At 44.8% G+C, this 19,818-nt stretch overlaps 1 protein-coding gene across 1 annotated transcript; it reads left to right on the top strand.

The window, feature by feature from the left end:
• Positions 1-82: 82 nt before the first annotated feature.
• LOC144145151 (transport and Golgi organization 2 homolog) lies at positions 83-18,971 on the top strand. The gene is made up of 8 exons (XM_077676654.1): positions 83-299; positions 465-607; positions 1,044-1,169; positions 8,837-8,951; positions 9,044-9,117; positions 12,382-12,538; positions 17,818-17,925; positions 18,589-18,971. Exons 2-8 carry the CDS (start codon positions 466-468, stop codon positions 18,716-18,718), a joined length of 852 nt encoding a protein of 283 aa, XP_077532780.1. The 5' UTR covers positions 83-299; position 465; the 3' UTR covers positions 18,719-18,971.
• Positions 18,972-19,818: the final 847 nt, after the last annotated feature.

The raw sequence follows: 19,818 nt of genomic DNA, 5'->3' as shown, positions 1-19,818 counted from the left end.
ATTGCGGAACTTTCTTTGTCAAGTTTTTTGCAACGAAAGAATCCGCGGTGTTCTGGGTTCTGACTCTCTCTCTCGCTCTCTCCCCGTCTGTTTTCCATCACTAACAGCTGTTCTGGCGTTCGCAGGAGACGACGCACGGCAGCGTTTTGAAAACGATAGCTTGGCGCGACCTTTGTAGTGCGTTGGGTCCCTGTAGCGCCTGACGTCTCTCCCGATTCACAGACAGCTCAATGCAGAAGCTGTGCTCGTCTTTACGGCTTCTACAGTTTTCCTTGCTTCAAGCTTCCCTCGCCGACCATGTAAGCAAGGTCGAGTGACAGGCGTTCACAACGTAACGTGCGTTAACAGGCGACATCGTGTGCTGTCATGATTACAATCCTTGTAGCGTGACAAGATTTGAAGAGTCTACTATGCTTCGAATCTCATTCGACTATTAATGGGCTCACTTGTTTCTCGTTTTTCAGCATGTGCCTGTTGTTCGTCTACATTAATCCCGACCCCGGAGAGGACGGATTCAGCTTGGTTCTGGTGAATGCGAGAGACGAGTTCTTTCATCGGCCCTCGAAGCCGGCTGAATTTTGGGAGGATGAACCCGATATTATCGGAGGTATGTTGCCATATGCCTGTTGCCATATGCCTGTTGTCCCGATCATCGCGTGATCATCCTTGCCCCGTCACAGTAATTATTTTCCCGCAACCAATCACGTTCTCTTTTGTTTGCCTGTCCAGAGTAGTTACCTGAGTCGTCCAAAACTGCTTCCTCCATAGATATTCCACGGGAAAATAAAATACGCAGCATTCCAAAATGAGACCTTCCTTTAATTATTAAGCCACGCATTCTGTTGCAGTAAATTACTTTTATCGCCGCACCCCAATTTAGATTGTGCTTTTGGAGCGAGTCGTGCAAATGCTTGCCCCGTGCATGTCCTCACTCAGAAGAAGGAATTTAAGTGCTCGTTGCTTTCCACGTGCTGATGGGTCGGCTCATTGGTGGCGTTTGCTATGTTTTGATAGCAGCAATCGAAGCCCGTGCCTTCTTACAGGGCGCGATCAGGAGAAGGGTCGCGAGGGAGGGACGTGGATGGCCGTGTCCAAGAAGGGGCGTCTTGCTGCTCTGCTCAACATCCTGCAGCCAGCTGACCGCATGGACCCAACAAAGCGTGGTCGGGGTGAGCCCCCTTTGATGCCTTGTTGCGTCCCTCTTTTCTCTGTCCTGTCCCATAGTTGCTGCCGCACTTTTCCCAAGATTGTCTGACGCAAGGGTGCCCGGCAAGGTCCACACCTGACGAGGCATTTTGCTGCTGAGCATATTGCCGCGTTTGATTTTTAGCAACGGCAGCATCTCGGGCTGTCCACTACAGATAGCTTTGTAACCCAGGGGATTGGCTTGGGCACGTTAACCGCGGAATTTGAAATCCGTTGTGGTATCAAAACTGATGGTGCATTTATTAACACCTGACTGCTCTTCAAGGGACCCTGCGACACTTCCGATAAAGGCTTTCACTCTTTCCTTCGTGTCTAGAAGCACTGCGAAAGCTATAGTGATTGCCAGCACAAAACGGCATTGCGTGATTTGCTCGTTGCGGCAGACATACCTTCCGTTTCTGCTTTGCTTTTGTGGCTTTCTTTTTAAACTGGCTATCGAAGGAGTTCATTGCTGCAACTGGAGGAGCTCGGCCAGTAGCCGCTACACCGCTGTGATGGCGTAATTCCAGTGGTTGAAGAACGCTAATAACGGGAAAAAGAGATAAATCTTTTGGGCAAGTTTCTAAGTTACCTGATGGGTGCAGAGCAATAATTTTTTGGCTGAGGTACTTTGCAAAGTTACCATAATTGGGTAACAATTAGGGTAACAGAATGGATTCCAAGAGATGGGTTAATAGATGGAGGGATGGAATACGGATGGAGGGATGGAATACAAAACTTCGGGGGTAAGCTATGGATTCTATTAGTGCAGGACAGGAGCAGTTGGAGGTCAATGGGAGAAACCTTTGTCCTGCAGTGGACCTGAGTAGGCTGATGCTGCTGCTGATGATGATGATTATGATGAACCTAAGTACTGGATATGCTGTTTGATGTTTGTCTATGTTGTGCGAGCATTTAAGGTTTCGAAACAAGTTTAAAAAAGTGTTGCAGGGTCCCTTCACATGCTATTGCATGACCTACGGAGCTGAGCTGAGTGGGTAAAGTAACAACTGCAGTCGGGTGGCTTGTGACTTTTCGGTCTTTTTTGCCTTGTGAGTATGCGCCATAACAGCAAAACTTTTGAGGTGTAGCACCATGCGTTCAAGCTCAGTTGTTGCTCCAATAATTTCCTTGGTTGCAGCCTAGTGTGCCCACAGTCAGGCAGGCAGCGGTATCTTCAACACGCAGCCCAAACAGTAACGGGAGGTTTCGGTTGTCGCCACGTCAGTCTTATTTCTTGGATACCAAATAAAGAAATGCCTCTGCACTGAAAACCGTGCAGTGAAAATTCGAGCATCAGGTGGTCTAAACTAATCTTTAGCGTTTAGTTATAGTGCACTTCATAGTCCAGGTATAGCTTGGACGGTTAGAAGTTGGTCGTTTTTATTTTTATGTCACGGCAAAATAACAGATGGTATCACATTTAGCTCCTATTCATCTTATCTTTTAGGCCGTTCCAGATTACAATTAATGCCTAACAAACGAAACATCTGTGTGAGGTAATGTGTAATACCTGTTGGTAAGGCACGTTTCTTGCATGGCTACTTCATAGGCCATTTGAAATGGCTGGGGGAATGCTGCAGAAAATTTTAATTTGTAGCCTATTGGAATCTGTTATAATAAACATACATTGTCCCAAACCCCAGCCTTCCAATAAGAGTTTAAGCTATAATGGATCATTCCATCCCCAGCCTTCAGAAAAAGGTTTTAAGCTATTGTGCGTTAAAATTTCTTGCATTCGCTTTACAAAGAAGTTAACCAGCATGGTTAGGATTTACTATTGCAGAGAATTTCCGCATTTTGCTGCTTTGGAGATTAAAACTAGCTGTGCCGTGAGGCATATTATATGGACATTAGGGTCAGTTCTGTCTTCCATTTATGGGTGCTCTGTGGGGAACTTCTGATGCCCATAGCCTGCCCTAACCACATAGGAAATTTGGGATGTTTTTGCATATCATGTAAAGGGCCAAGTGAGGCAGTGTTATTTTGTTCACCTGCATGAACCCTCATCTGCAATTGTGGTCACCATATCAGCATTGAGGTCGTGCGTCACGATAGTATGAAGTGTATGAAGTCCTCCATTTCACGTGCTCACACTGTGCCAGATAGCATGCTGATTACGACTTCTCGGAATTATCTACGTTTTGAAGTGCTGCCATTATCAGCTCTATTTAAAGCCTGCTGTGAGGCAGCCGAACCAGGAAGTTAAAAAGCGTGAAGCGTGTCATCCAGATACGCACAAAATCTAATCAAAGTTTGCCCCCTTGGTTGGTTTCTAACTTGAAGGAGGGGAACAGCGCAAATTTGACAGACACGAGAAGAAGGAGACGACACACACAAGTGCAAATTTGACAGACACGAGAAGAAGGAGACGACACGCACAAGCGCTGTGTGTGTCGTCTCCTTCTTCTCGTGTCTGTCAAATTTGCGCTGTTCCCCTCCTTCAAGTCATGAACCAACATGCCCAAGCCTCAGTCCTTGGTTTCTAACACTTGCTGTCAGGCTCTTCATGTTTAAACGGATATTGTACGAGCTAGTCCGTAAAAACTCCCAGACACTTGCAGTAAATTCACGTAGTTTTTATTTATTGTGCGTCCAAATTTAGGACTTGGTCAAAATTACCATCTTTAACCTCAAGCGGTAGATGTAGCTGCATTTTCTTAATTGTGGAATCGGGCAGCCTCCACTGAAAGGTCCATTGTTGCTTTCTTGAACTACAAGCCTTTCCTTCCTTACTCGTGTTTTCAGTGTGTGACTGATTTGAACATTGTTATTGACCTAGATGTCACACACGTAGATGTGGGTTTTGAAACTGTTTTAGGCACCGAGTCTCGTTTGTATTTTTAAGCTTTGGCATTGTGAAGAACGCAAAACAGCTTCTTTTCTCGGTACATGCATTTGCTGAGTGTGCCCTATCTATATAAGGGTTGTAAAAGTGCCTCTGTAGGAGAGCAAAGCAACGTAAAAATTTGGGTGAGTTGGTGATGAATGTTAAACCACAGCGCAAGCGAAAAAACGCAGACGACAGCAAGAGGACGCATAAAGCGCTGACTTTCCACTGATATTTATTTTGTCTGAAAATGCCTGATATAAAAGAAACCGAACGAAGCAAAACGTGAAAAACAGGAACCAAACCTCACAACTGACTATTATTGGCACGTGCATTATTTGGATAGTCCATTTCCTCCTTCGTGAGCACAATCGAAGCTACACTGATGCAATGCTCCCCATGGGTTCGATCTTCCTCGATAATTTTTTAAGTAAGCGTGTTCAAGTTTTTGCCGGTAACACGCAACTTTAGAGCAGCGGCTTGCAGCCGCATGTGTTGCAGTAGATGGCAAGATGACCGTCCACTTTGTTTTTAACTTTATTGTGGTGCTCCCGTAGGCAGTCATTGAGGCATCATCTGGTTTGACCGATCTACCACTTTCCACAATTTAGGGGCAGGTATACTACGCCTTCCATGCAATCCACGAAGGGCTTGCAGTGCTTTATCTGACACCAAGGTTTAGCCTTCCCCAAACCGGGTTTCATGCTGCTGAGGGCACAAAGCTTCTTTGGGACAGAAAAGCACACTTGAATGCCCGCTCTGCCAGCTATCCTTCTTAATTAAGTAATGTGAGATGCTATGAAGGTACGGGATAACAGCCACTTTTCTCTTTGGTCTTTGTTGTTCGTCTTGCAGTGGCGAGCCCCACAACTGCTGTTTCTTGGATTTAAAAATGCCTTTTGCAATCGAGGACAGCACATGCCTATAATGCCTGTGCTGAACTTGAGACGCGCTGCCTGCGCTCTGAAGCTGGCTTCAGCAGTGTCGCTACAAGATTTAGCAAGAGCATTTGTAAAAGAGAGTCATGCCCCTCTATACCAATTTTGTGTGTGCTGACGAAAAAGGCAACACCACCTCTGAACCTCTTGTCTCGCATGCCCAAAAGACATGACTATCGGAAAAAAGCAGCCCAAGACCCAGAAACATGATGGAGTTACAAATCTTTATTTCATTCGTGAATGTCAAAGGTTTCATACAAGTTTGAAAAATGAACAATGGTCTCGAGACCTGCTCAGCAAGACATTCCAGGGTACATTTAAGTATGACTAAGAAACGATCCACATACTGGAAAATTTTTTAGCACATTGCTCTCCGAAAGGCAACTAGGCGCTGGTCTATTGTAATGTGCTAAGACCAAATCACTCAGCACGGAAGCAATACACGACCGTATTCAAATGCCATCTTTCTGGAAAAGAATTTAATCTTCCCATGCTAGAAACGTTGATCTCGGGCACAAAGATAACTCCAGAAGTCCGCCAACGCTCACGCCTGCTGCGTTTTGAAGTATGATCGCCCCAAGCCAGTCTATGCAGTCTTCAGTGCTACTTAGTTTTTTTTTTTTTTTTTTAATTTGTTATGGGGTACATAACGCAGATCTTTGTTTATTGGAAAGGCACTGTACGACCGGTTGGAGTAGCAGTTCAAGAATTCTACCACCAGAAAAGAGTTCCTCATAAAAAAAGAAGGGTCCTCTACACAAAACAAGTTCATCATGATTCATGTCCTGTAAAAACATGGCGAGGGCTTTTTACCAGGTGCGATTCTCGGAAACAATAGCTCGAAATGGCCAATGGGTCTTGTGCATCTTGGCAGAGAAAAATCACTCTAGGCTAGTATTTTTGCTCTTCTAGGCTAGTTTACTGAGTTCTAGCCTAATGCATAGCTTTCTAGCTTCGGCTTTGACGCGGCACGAATAAACACCTATGGGATGAAAGAAAATGTTATTAATAGCATACAGAGCCTTAGGATCATACAAATTACTTGGCAAGACCTTTAACCCTCCCTCCTTGTCAGCTGTAAGCAACTTAAGCTGTTTTTGATTTTCTTTTTCTCTCTCTCTCTCTGTCAAGACGCACAAGGTCTGTTGGCCGTTTCGAGCTATGGTTTCGGAAAATCACACCTGGCAAAAAGCCCTCGCCATGTTTTTACTGGACATGTTGAATTTGTTTCGTGTAGAGGACCCTTCTTTTATCAGGAACTGTTTTCCGGTGGTAGAATTCTTGAACTGCCACTCCGACTTGTCGTACAGTGCCTTTCCAATAGACATAAAGATCTGTGCTATGTTCCCTACCAAATGAAAAAAAAAAATAATAATAAAATACTAAGTTGCACTAAAGACTGCATAGACTGGTTTGGGGCGATCCTGTTTCAAAACACAGCAGGAGTGAGCATCGGTGGACTTCTGGAGTTATCTTTGTACCCAGATCAACGTTTGTAGCATGGAAAGGTGAAATTGTTCTCCAGAAAGATGGCATTTGTATAGGATTGTGTATTGCTTCCATACTGAGTGATTTAGTCTTAGCACATTACAACAGACCAGTGCCTAGTCGCCTTTCGGAGAGCAATGTGCAAAAATTTTCCCGGTATGGGGATTGTTTCCTAGTCATACTTAAATGTACCCTGGAATGCCTCACTCAGCAGGTCTCGAACGCACTGTTCATTTTTCAAACTTGTATGAAACCTTTGACATTCATGAATGAAATACCGATTTGTAACACCATCATGTTTCTGGGTGCTAAGCTGCTTCTTTCCAATAGTAATGTCTTTTGGGCAAGCAAGCCAAGAGGTTCAGAAGTTCTGTTGCTGTTTTCGTCAGGACACTCAAAATTAGTAAAGAGGGGCATTGTGGGATGCTGTTTTACAAATGCTCTTGATAAATCTTGTAGCCACACTGCCGAAGCCAGCTTCAGAGTGCAGGCAGCACGTCTCAAGTTCAGGCTACCATAGGGCATGTGCTGTCCTCGATTGCGGAAGGTGTTTTAAATCCAAGAAACAGGAGTCGTGGGGCTCGCAACCGCAAGGCCAGCAACAAAGACCAAAGAGAAAAGTGGCTGTTATCCCATACCCTCATGGTGTCTTGCATAACTTGACCCTTTCACTGTCAGGTGTTCGGTCTGTGATGCAACCCCAGTGTCGGCTTGGTTTTCGGAATATTAGGGAAGCAGTGCAGTGATTTATTTGACTATGATAGCGTCCAGAACGTAATGAGCCCAAAGGAGTGTGCGTGGGTGAAAAACGCCTGTCTTCCAGATATTTTTAGCTTGCCGTGCAGGAGAACGATAGCTCCTGTCCGCAGTGGAAGGCCCCGCACGGTCAGCCATCTGAAAGTAACTGCTCGCATGGAAAGAGCACTTTCAGCAGCCCGCACCACGCACTGAAATGAGGCGTTGCGAAATCATGATGGCAGATAAGGATAAAAAGGGGATACAACATTGATACAACCACCTCATTTGCCACTGGCAGCGACAAGTGAGGGTGCGGCGAGAGAGTGAAAGCCATGATAGTCATGTTTCGGTCTATTGGAGAGGCAACGGTGTGCTGGGAAAACCTGGTGCGCTGTAGGAGATGCAGGAACAGAATAAAAACAACAACATAGAAACCCGTTGCAGATGGCACAACAACCCTTTCACCCGTAATTGTATGCATGGTGCATGGTCACTCATCCCGACAGAGTACAGTGCGTGGAGTGACCAAGCCCCCCAGCAACAAGGGGTGGGTGCAGTCGCTCTGTACTCTTTAATATACCGCGAGATAGCTAGCCAGTGAAAATACGAACTACTAGAAAGATGGCGTGAACAAAAAAAGAAAACATAGAATCCCATTGCGGATGGCACAACAGCCCTTGCACCCGTAATCGCGCGTGGAGTGGCCAAACCCCCCCCAGCAACGAAGGGTGGGTGCGGCGCTCCGTACTCTGGAATAGTATTACCCCGAGAGAGTTAGCAAGTGAACATACGAGCTACTAGAAAGACTCGACAGATGGCACGAACAGTCCAGGCATGCGAGCTTTGCGCTATGGCGTGAATTTTCGAATAGACAATAGAGACTGTATGTCAGTGACACGGTGGAGGGGAAATGCAAAACGTACCGGTACATCAGTGACAGCGAAAGGGTTAAGAGGGATAGCTGGTGGAGCAGGCATTCAAGTGTGCTTTTCTTCCTCAAAGCTGTTGGGCCTCTGCAGCATGAACCATGGTTCGGGGAAGGCCAAATCTTTGTGTGAGATAAAGCACCAAAAGCCTGTCGTGGATTACATGTAAGGCGTAGTATACAACCTGCCCTTAAATTGTGGAAAGAGGAATATCAGTCAAACTGGAAGATGCCTCACTGACTGCTTGTGGGATCCTCACAATAATGTTGAAAACAAAATGAATGATCATCGTGCCACCCACTGGGACAAATGCAACTGCAAACCGCTGTTTGAAAGTTGCGTATTCTCGGCAGGAACTTGAACATGCTTACTCGGGAAATTATCGAGGCAACCAAGATTGAACATTTAGGGGAGCATTGCATCAGTGTAGCTTCAACTGCCCTTATGAAGAAGGAGCTAGACTATCTTAATAAGGCACATGTTGATAATTGTTAGTTGTGGGGTTTGGTTTCTGTTCTTCATGTCTGTTTTTCATGTTTAGTTTCCTTTGGTTTCGTTTATATTAGGTGTTCTTGGAGAAAATAAAGTTCAGTTGTAAGTTAGCGCTTCGTGTGTCCTTTTGCTCTTGTCTGTGTCTTTTCGCTTGCACTGCGGTTCAACATTTAGGAAAGAATCCTTGTCAGTCTTCCTGTGAGCCTCACAGTGAAAAATATTTGCATTACCTTTTGCAGGGTTTCTTGTAGTGGACTTTGTAAAGTCAACCATGGATGGGAGCACGTACCTGGCCCAGCTGGCCAAGGATAAGGACGAGTACAACGGTTTCCTCTTTGTCACCATCGAGGCAAAGCAAGTTGTGTTGTTTGGATTTGGCATGCACCATTTTCTGCGAAACAGGACGTCTGCGACGTTCACTGTCACCTCTGGCTCTGACTTTGCAGGCCTCGGGACAAAAAAGTTTCCATGGGTTACTACAGCAACCTGCAAAAGGATGGCCCCAAGGTCCTTGAGCCAGGTGAGGTTTCGTTGCAAGTGGATATCTTATCTTTATTAGCTGCTGTTTAATGGAAATGTTCAGCGGTAGCTCATTAATCTCTTGCGGTCTGTTGTCGAGCCCTGCCCGAAAATTCAACACGGCCTTAAGTGGACCGTTGTCGGGGCATGCCCGAATCGGGTGTTCAAATTTGAGTTTCGTGGTTCTTCTTTCTGCGATGCATCCGCATTTTTTGTATGCATGATGCACCATCTCTTGAGGGATAAGTGAACTTTGTTAAAGTTTTCTTATTTTTGCACTAAGGTTCAGCACGGGCCTTCTGGATTTCGAAACGTTGTGACGTGCGCGCTGCTTGCTAAGAAGCATGGTTGCTATCTCATCGCGTGCATTCTATGGTGGTGAGCTTAGCAAAAGTGATGATGACATCAGTAAAAAAGAGAGTTGCATGCCTCCATCAGTTAGTGATGACAGGGATTCGACAGAAGCGAGTGGTGAAGACCACGACGGCGGTGGAGACAGCACCGTGTGGATCCTTGCTTTGTGAGGCATGCATTTTGTCGAAAGACAATGAAATGGTAGCAAAAGCTTTTTTCCTGACATCAAGGGATTTTAATTGTAAATAGCTTTATTTGGAGGCGCACACAGCTGCAGAATCATGGTGAGAAAGAGCAGCGGAACCTGCGGAACCGCCACAACCTCATCCAACAGCTGGTAGGTGATCTAAGGGCTTGAGCCAAAAAGAGGGGCCTGTCTGCACTTATGGAGTGCGAGGAAAGGCTAGATGGGACGAGCCATTTCATCTTCAATCTGCCAGGCTGAAGCAGCAGGGTCTGTGCTGTTTATAGTGCACAGTTGACGGTGTTGCAATGGCATGCAAACTTTCAAAACCCATATTTGGGCATCCTATTTTAAAGGGACCCTGCAACACTCTTTGAACAGTGCAAGTAAACCTGCGCAACGTTTAGATTACACTGCCAGGAATACCGGAGCCAAATATTACACGTGCACGTGAAGCGGTGAGCGCGCAAATCGATGTGAAAGACGCGGAAAAACAAACCGCTCTCTCTTCAGTTGCCCTCATTATGCATGGCCCGAGGGACGTCACATAGGCCATGGCTGCCCGATCGGCTGTCACTGGTCAACTTCGCGGGTAGATTCTCCCATTTCCGTCGTCGTCACGCTGTGTACGAACCTCTTCTATGCCTGAACCTGTAGGCACAGTTATTGCCGTTTCTTTTGTGTTTTGAGTGCGCGCGGAGTTTGAGTGATGAGCTCAATACTTCCCTTTCAACGGGACCACTCGACTACAAACGTTTATTGCTTCAAAAACGCCCTACCAACCCGAGCGCGCACTTGCGAGCAGGCACCCATGCCTGCTTTTTTGTGGCACCAGACCGGAAATAGGCCCCTCCGCGTTGCGGAGAAAAGGAGAAAACTACCCGGCATGGGATATATCGAAGGCCGCCGAAGAGAATGCCGCGAGCCACCCCCCTCTCCGGGTGAGAGCGCGCAGCTTTCGTCGCGTTGCCCGCGGTCGAGTTGAGAGGGAACGATTATGCGCGATTTCTCATCGCGCGTAGTTTCGTTAATTGTGAACGGATTTTCATAATTCTTGCGGGAGGAGATTTCTGGGACAATAAACTTTATCCCAAAATACATTACTAGTAGTCGATGGCAAGTGTTGCAGGGTCCCTTTAAGCATTGTAACAAAACAAAGCCTGACGTTGTGTTCCAGGAAAGCCCATGCATAAAGGTGAATGTAATTACAGCAGCTACTAGACCGTTTCCAACTCTTGCAGGTGTGCAAGCACTGCTTACACCATCACACGATGCTGCCAACTGATGGCAGCCAATCCGTGCTGGATTGTGGTTTCCAAACTCGTCTTGCCATGTGTCTACTTCACACTCTTGCCTTTAAGCCGCAGCCAATATTTAGCTCCTTGTGCTTGAGTGTATTGACATCTTCGGCCCCAATTTGAGAAAAAGATTAAGGATACCTAAGCACCTCTTATGAGTTGTGAATGCGAAAACATTAATGTCCAACTGAACATTCTGGGTTGATGTTGCACCAAGTGGTTATGCCGGCATTATGGGCACTGCCGTAGAGCAGAGGCGGGTGCAGCACCAGCAGTAAGTGCACCGTGCAGAGTGCCCTGGCTCGCTAGTGACTGCTGCGCTGCTGGGTGAGGCCGGGGCACCGTGCGGCTCCCCACTCTCGCGTCATCTGCACACAGCACCGTGGTGGTGACACGATCCCCACACTGCGCAGATGTGGCGCCCTCGTCGGCTTCTGTGGCGAAGTGCCTGCATTGCTGCGCTTTTAATTTGTTTTGTTTCTGAGGTGTATGCGCTCGCAGGTGCTTGATAAGCCACATGATGCGTTGCAGCCAATGTGAATTTAAGTGCCGTTTCGCTGCTACAGAAAACCCTGAAGCCAGCGCTTTAGCTTGATGGGCCATTTAATGCCTTTGCATTAAATTAAAACTGCACTTGCCAATTTACTTTGGGCTCCAGCCCAGGTCTTCCTGCTTCTTAAGTTGGAATTGTAATAACTGGGTAATGACTCCTTTGCTGTTAAGCAACTACAGCTGTGGGGCTTTATACACAAGCTTTATGAGCTGTTACACAGTCTAGGAAGCAGAAGAATAATTTGCCACGGGTTTTAGAGTGTGCCTCATTTGGAAGCAGCTATGGCAAAAGTACAAGTAGTTGCTGGGTGGACATTGAGGGTCATCTGCTTGAAGCAAGCGGCCCCCATCCAATATCAACATGTGGCACCTACCCACACTTGGAATGGGACAGGAATATATATGTCCATCTGTCGCTACCCAGATTTGGCAGATCATGTGGTTTAAAAAAAAACAAAGCTGCCCAGTCTCTTACTCTCATACGAACACAAGGCGTACACCCATGCCAGGTACTAATCCAGGATGGTTAAGCTACGCACATAATTCTGGGAATATGGGTAGGCTTGCTTGCTTGCTGGCTTACTCAGTTGGTGTGCTCACGTTTGCATTTGATACACTTGACTCTCTGAGAAAAAGGTAAAGTGACAGCGCTACCCCTCCTTTTTCTTGCCTACGCCTTGAGCACAGAATCTTCAGAATGTTGTCTTTGTGTGCTTTTTTAGAAACTTTCATGTCTTAAGGGCGGTTTTTTTCCTCAACTCTGTGTAATAATTGTGCAGAAATGCCTTGAAAGTTTGTGAGCAAGACATAAAATGTGGCTACAAAGATCCTACGTGTGCCACATTAACCTGCTTTTCCTTTTCTTTTCTTTTTTCAGGCTGTTATGCCTTTGGAAACAGCGTTCCTCCGCAATTTTGGGCCAAGGTCAGATGTGGCAAAGAGAAATTTGAGAAGCTTGTCGGTGAAAACGACCACTTCTCCGAGAGAGACCAGTTCCGCAAGAAGCTGTTTGATTTCCTGGACGACCAAACCCAGTGAGGCTTTCTTAGATATGCTTGCTACATGAATCGGTTATCAATGCTGCGTGCATGGCTACACGTGTGGTAGAGGGTTATATTATGCAACTTAGCCACGGTGCCATAAATCCCATATTTTTTTATCCCTGCGACAAGCCATGGAGAAACCATTTTATAGCCAGTCCCATGTGTTATGGAGTACACAAGCTGTTGGTCGCTGCAGAAATGACCGACAAATAGTCTCGTGCAGACCACATCCTTAGCCAACAGTTATTTACTGTAAAAAATCTCTTGAAAAAAGTCTCTGTTGAAATGAGTTATTTCGCTTCACTTAGCACACCTCTACATTAAAACATTCTCGGCGATATTTTCCGTGCAGAACTTGTACCTGTGCCACACGTACACGAAAAATGACATTAAGTACTTAATGCCTTAACTTTTAATGCCATTAATTCGCAGCTACACGCAAAAATCTAATGCCATTCGCTCTAATGTCATTTTTAATTTAAGAAGTTCCGCACAACTCATTCGCCTTCACGAACGCCTTATATCTGCTTACTGTCAAACGCGATGAGCACCAAATGAAACCCACGTAACTCTCAGCACCAGAGTGTTGGCGCGGTAACGTAGCTGAATTTCGATATAAGACGATTTTTTGTGCACTCTTGGAGGTGAAGCTCTGAAGAAGATGTTTACGAAAGCAGGGGCAAAAGGCAGAACGTCATGCTACTTGTTGTTGTGAATTTTTCGGCTTTGGCTAGCGCTGGCAGGCGACGGAAGCTGCTGAAGCCACTTTTAGAAATGGATCACACCATTTTTTAAAAAACACTATTTCTCATAACATTTTCTATCACAAAAAACACTTTTAACACTTGTAAGACGGTTTTCTCTATGTTAAAAGGTTCTAAAAAATGAGTGCGTTTCCCTTTTGGGTCATTATCACCATCATGCTTAAAGGAGCCATGAAGAGAAAATGCAAGTTGGTTTTATTCGAAAGATTTCGTGTTTTATAGTGCCCCCAGCGCTTGTCCGGATACAAACGGTGCTTTATTCACTGAGAAATTAAACAATTTAGGTTAAAATTTTGATTTTCCCGCTCAATCATGCGTTTTCGTGGTCCCAAATGACATCACAGGAACCGACCGCTCTGCAGCCTAGAGTACCTTCATTCACGCATCCGCCGTACAGGGTAGAGACACGTATACGCTGGCGCCGCCATTTTCGGTTGCTCACTCGCCACCGAAGCAAGTCATTGTGTCAAAACCGCGCTAAAATTATCGCCGCAACGCGGTTTACTGAAGAAGTTTGAATCATATTGTCTGTTTCGCGTTGCTAGGTCTCGTGGGAAACGAAAAGAATAACGCGTTGAGCCCGTTGGCCCAATTGCAGCGGCAAGGGACCGTTCAAAGGTTGTCTCCACCCTGTACAGCGGTGTTGGTTTGTTCCCGCGTTTCTTTACGTTCCGTAACCTAGATGGCGCCACCATACCGTGGCAAGCATTTGGTTTGTTTTTGCCCGCATTTAAACCTGGCTTGTTTTTGTTCTGGGAGAAAATATTTGTTCCCTGAAACAGTGCTCGCTCGACAAATGGGGTCACGTAAGACACCGTTATTTGCGTCAATCTGCCAGTGTCGTCTGAGAAAACCCCAAGCCCCGTAGTGCTGTGCAGCTAAACCAAGCATGCTGTGCGCAGTACGAACAGCAGAACGCATCAGTACTTCTATGTTTACATGTGCTTTCGTAACTTCCACTGTTTGTCCCATCATTCTTATTGCTTTGTAAAGAATGTGCCCTAAATTTAAGCGCAAATCGCTCGTTCGTCTAGTTTGTAAGCTCTACCTAATTTGCGTCTGCTTCTGCCAGCCTCTGCCAATTGCAGAGCTTAGCTCATGTGACATCATAGGTTCTGTTGCGGGAAATGAGCTGGTGGGTCGCATGACCATTCCCGTTTTTCCTAATTATGTAGCTTATTTGAGCGAAGTTTACGTTAAAAGTGGTGTCAGTATGATTCTAACGAGACAATCTTTTGAATGAACCAAACTTGTGTTTTCTCTTCATGGCTCCTTTAACACATTTATTGCCTTTGCATTTTCGCGTGTAGCACGGCCCGCCCAAATAATGTCATTAGGTATCTCAAGGCCTTAAACACTTAATGTCATTTTTCGTGTACGTGTGGCACGGGTATTACTGAAGTGATCACCACCCGTGCTAAAATTATAACGAGGCTTTGTGTTGAGCATCGTAACTCCAAGAAAACTTCACGGAGGTTTAGTCAGTTGCTGCTCTTGTAGGCGTTTTCATAGCAGTAGCACACTGCGATTCGTATCATGCATAGAGTTTCTTACAATGTACACTAAGTAGAAAATAAAAACAGGCTGTTTTAAAACTAAGGAAAAAGGAAGTAAAGCGTATTTTTGCGGGAACGGTTGTGCCTGCTATTCAGCAGGCCAAGGTTGTAGTTACGAACAAGGTTAATATTTGGGGGGGAGGAACTCATTGCAAATAATAAGTTGCTTGAAGAGTTTGGAAAGTTTTTTTGAGCGTGCCTATTAAAACGTTGCCTTCGTGGTGAACCGGTGCACCAACCGCCAGCTAGTTTAACAAGAAAAAAGAAAACGTGGCGTTAAACAGTCGTGCACGATGACAAGATAGGACGCATACAAGCGTCCGTATCTGTCGTATCCCCGTGGTCGTATCTTGCTTTCGTTTGAAGTACGTTTTGTTTCTTCATTTCGTCGGCTGCAAATTTCGCGGCGGCATATTACCCGCTCAGTCATGCGTTCTTCGACTGCGGCATGAGCAACGTCAGGTGCGATTACGCACTGCCTGCTGTTTCACAGAACGCGGCTACCACAGAAACGGAAGGATTTCGGCTTCCTTGTAGCTCGTAAACGTGTTAATGCATAGTAAAGAAAGCAAATCCCAAATACCGCTTAAGAATCTAATTGTCATGCCAAGCCCAAGCCAAAAAGGGGGGTCTTCCCATGAACCCCCATGACGACATGGCTTACAAGGTGCACTTCCTCTCTACTATACTTACTAAGAAACTCTATGGTATCATGGTGAAAGCTTCAGATCACATGTATCAATCCTACAGTTATGCTTGGTATTGTCCAGAGGAAACATTGTTGGTTGCTGCCTTGAATTTCTAGTGGTTGCTTAGGGGAAAAGTTTGTTTCAGTGTAACAAAGCAAGGAATTTTTTCATAGTTTTTTTTCTATGCTTTTGTCAATGCAGTCATTGAGGTGTATCGACCTTCTACAAATAGATGCTTGTATGTGTCACTGGATCCAAAAACTCTATAGTGTTCCAAGTGGCATAAAAGGGAGCAGTTTTTTATGAATATTATGAAGTAGAAGTCTATTATTTTTTTCAGGAAGTAGGGAAAACTGAACTAGCTGGCATGTTGTGATTTTCATTCAGACATTGATCACACGAACTTTTTATTCAATATTGAAATACTGGGGGAAGGCATATGCCAAACCTAAACTACTATCCATATGCATATGTGGTCACGGTTTTGGTTCTTCACTGTTTTACGTGGTATCTCACGAGTGCGATAAACACCGGAGTTTTATTTCAGGAACTGTTCTGACAGTTGGAATGCCTGGTTACTGCCATATTGCACATTCATGGACGCTTTAGCAAGGCTGCAGCATTTGACTTTTTTTTTTTGGATGCTTTACTATGTAATGACAAGAAAATGATACTACAGTGGTATCTCGTTAAGCCGTACCCGCATAAGCCGTAGTTTCTTTTTATACGTAGTTCAGCCGAATCCCCGACTCGTTTTCCCTTTAACCTAATGCATTCGGATAAATCGTAGTGCCAGTTAGTACGCACTTTCTTCGCGTCCCCGTCAGGTGTGGTTAAACGAGGTTTCACTGTACTTTCACCTGGTAAAAAGTCAGCTGATTTGTCTTAGTTGTCTTTTTTATAAAAATGGAAAAGAAATGCAGCTAGATATGCCTCCTGATCTATCTTGAATGAATTTTTTGTTTTGTTTTGCTGCTCAGAAATTTTCCTTTAAAAATTTTTAAGGTTTGGTTTGAACGCGTGGGACACATGTGTATGCACATCCTGGGCAGACCACCAATACATTAAAACCTGATTACAAAAGACACTTGGTTATAAGAGACATTTGAATGTAAGCGGTTTGGTTGGTTTTCCTATGCTTGCCATGTAAACATCTTATACAAGAGACCTTGGTTACAAGAGACATGTTACCTGGGTCCCTTGAGTGTCTCTTTTAATGACGTTGTATTGTAACGATATTGCAATGGTAGTGAAATGTCACTGTTATAACATATAATTTTATATATTTTATATGATATTAATAGTGCCTACAATGCTTAAAAACGTATTGCTATACTCGGATACAGGTTAAGAACGGCAATAGCTCATGTAGCGTTTCAATCCGCCGAAGCGACGAACCCGGATGTCAACGTGCGTGCGCGTTTTGGAACGAGATCGCGCTTAATGCGTAACATCGTCTTCTTTTTTATACCCGGTCTTTTTGCAGTCGCTGCAGGAATTTAAAAGCAGAATAAGTACGAGAAATTACGAAACGACTCGTTTTACGCTCAAAATTCTCACAGTAAGGCGCAGGGGCAACTTCTGTTGCCGCTCTTAAGTTGGCCCCAGTATAGCACAAGAACTTACAACAGTGCGCCGTGGCACTCACATTTACCGTCAAATGTTGCCATTTACATAGGGTCGTGCTGCCTATTTGAGTTGTTGTGACCACCGCCTCGGTGGCTCAGTGGCTATTGCACTGTGCTGCTAAGCCCAAGAACATGGGTTTGATGCTGGCTGCAGCGACGGTTTTGCTGATAGAAGCGAAACTGAAAAACGCCTGTGTGGTAAGATTTTTGGTGTACATTAAAGATCCTTAGAGGGTCGAAATTAATCTGGAACCCTCCACTATGGCACGCCTCATAGCCGGAGTTCATCGTTATATCCAATTGTTGTTATAATTGACATATGGGCTTGACTGTATTCCTCTGCTTATAAACATTATAAGAGCCTAATTTGAGAATTTGAAAAATTGAAAATGTTTGTCTTGGATCTTTGCTGTACTGAACTGTTTCAGGAACAGAGTGTTAGGATGTCACCTTGATGCCTCATCCTGGTCCTGGTTACTACCCTTAGCAAATTGAAACCATTTTTTTTTTACCATCAAATTTCCATTTATTGAACTGCGAAAGGGGTCTTTACGCCACAATTTATAATGCACAGCCTGACCCGTAGCTCTGTTCGTATGAAGACTTCATTGTGAATGTTGCTTTCCTCGACAGGTACCCTGTGGACGATGACATGAGGAAGCAGTCAAAAGAGCCAGAGTCCACTCTGAAGCTGATGAACCAGATGAAGTACATCCTGCCCAACCACAACTATGGCACAAGGTACTGCAGGGCGAAACAAAGTACTTTTCTGCCACTTTCATGAAGTGGATTTTCATCTGAAGGAAGTCCTTCATGCTAAAATTGAAATGCACAGCCCGTTAGATCTTTCAGAGTGATTGCACGAATTCAACATTATCGCTTGTTTGCAACAGCACGAATACTGGAAGCAACTTGATTTTAGAGAATTTCACAAGTCGACTGCAACTAGCAAACAACTATGCGAGACATTATTTCTTAAGAAACCCATTGTTACACTCCTACGAACAATCGCGAACCCTGGTATGCTTACCATGTGTTTCCGAACCGTATTATGCTGCAGATGAAACGTGCATAAAAATTTGTAAGAGCTGTACTGGGCTGTTTTTAATTGTCTATTGTAGCCTACTTTGGCCAATGCATAACAGGGACAGCAAAGCCCTACGTAATTAAGTTCAACAAAGACGGGGTTTGGGTGAGTTGGCACATGATTGCAAACGCTTAAAAATGCTGCACAAAGACGAGGGATCAAAACACACATCGTGCTGTGTGTCTGCACTTCAGTCCCTCGTCTTTGTGCAGCGCGTTTAAACCTATCCAATATTATAGCTACCTTAAGTTACTTCACATTTGCAAATCAAGTGTGCAGTCATTGCCTTCATTCGTTCGCTTATTTCTCTACTTTAGGACCCAGAGCATACTTTTTGTGGATGGCAACGGCAAAGCCGAGTTCACAGAGAAGACCATGAAGGAGCCCATCGACATAAAGTCGACCATTGTGTGGGAGACAAGGTCCTTCAGCTTCGACATAGCATGATTTGGGGACACTTGATAGTTGCAACATCTGGTCATAATGTGTATGTGCTGGAAAGCGTACCAGCAAACATATCTACGTAGTGTTGTGATAATTTTTGGCGGCTAAATTGCACACTTTTTAGACATTACCAAAACAACGAAAATAGTTTGTGTAATGCCTTATACGACAAAGTGCAACAAATTCTGTGTTTGCCTATCTAAGTCGCACTGTGGTATATTGCACAATAAATATTTTATTAATGTGTGTCGTGATAGCTGAAATGTGTCGATGTTATTTATCGTAATATTGTCAAATGGTTTTCTTGTGATCGGCACCACATGCTTAAAGCACATCAAGCTGGCTGAGCTTAAGATAGCTATAACAACAATGTACGCTAAACAGAGGTGAACATCTTATGTGTCCATAAAGCGTGGAAACTTGCAGTGCCAACAGGACAACAGCTTGGTGCCTATTCATCACAAGTGTCACAGATCAGTACAGCTGTCACCTGTTAAACACATGCAGTGGACCATGTCCCTGTTTTTTTCTCCTCACGTGCAATTCAATGGAAACTACGTTCAGTCATAACAAAATAAAACATTATTTGCTTCACAAGACAAAATTTAAAATCTGCTTCTGTTCCAATTGTTACCTGTGCTGAGGTTTTACTCTGGGACCGATTTCAACAGTAGGACCTGTCGCAACTCATTATCGCAACTCGAAGGACACACATTTCGCCTCTGAGTGCCTTTTTTGCCAAATCTCAGACTTTCCTCGATCGGGCATGCTAAACCTACTTGGGGTGCTGTATGACCCAAGGACCTCGCTGCAGACTCTGCAAGCCTGAACGCAAGTGAACTTGAAGATAATGTAATGGCCGAAGACTCAAGTGAGGGGGGCCATGTGGAACTTTCATCAGACTTCCACACTAATTCAACATGGATCGATGTTGTCAACAGGGCCCACCAACGACGCCAGCAAAAAACAGTAAACAAGCAGTGGTGAGACAGCGGCCCATATTGCGCAGTTTTGATACAAATTTGTTTTCCTGCGCCAGGCTGCTCCAAAAGTTAAAAATTGCAAAAATTCGTGCCAAACTGCTCCAAAACAGTCTGAGAGCC

Source organism: Haemaphysalis longicornis, unplaced genomic scaffold (assembly GCF_048455015.1).
Source record: "Haemaphysalis longicornis isolate Haplotype H1 unplaced genomic scaffold, Haemaphysalis longicornis Haplotype H1 scaffold_7, whole genome shotgun sequence".
Classification (NCBI taxonomy): Eukaryota; Metazoa; Arthropoda; class Arachnida; order Ixodida; family Ixodidae; genus Haemaphysalis; species Haemaphysalis longicornis.
The sequence above is the reverse complement of the archived record's forward strand: the minus strand, read 5'-3'. Positions and strand labels throughout refer to the sequence as shown.

What these genes read in the sequence shown, in the direction of transcription:
- LOC144145151 (XM_077676654.1), top strand. Translation starts at nt 466, where the DNA reads ATGTGCCTGTTGTTCGTCTACATTAATCCCGACCCCGGAGAGGACGGA. An exon ending in TTTGTCACCATCGAGGCAAA is followed by an intron (nt 8,952 to 9,043) that starts GCAAGTTGTGTT and finishes CTGACTTTGCAG; the next exon opens with GCCTCGGGACAAAAAAGTTT. An exon ending in CCCCAAGGTCCTTGAGCCAG is followed by an intron (nt 9,118 to 12,381) that starts GTGAGGTTTCGT and finishes TTCTTTTTTCAG; the next exon opens with GCTGTTATGCCTTTGGAAAC.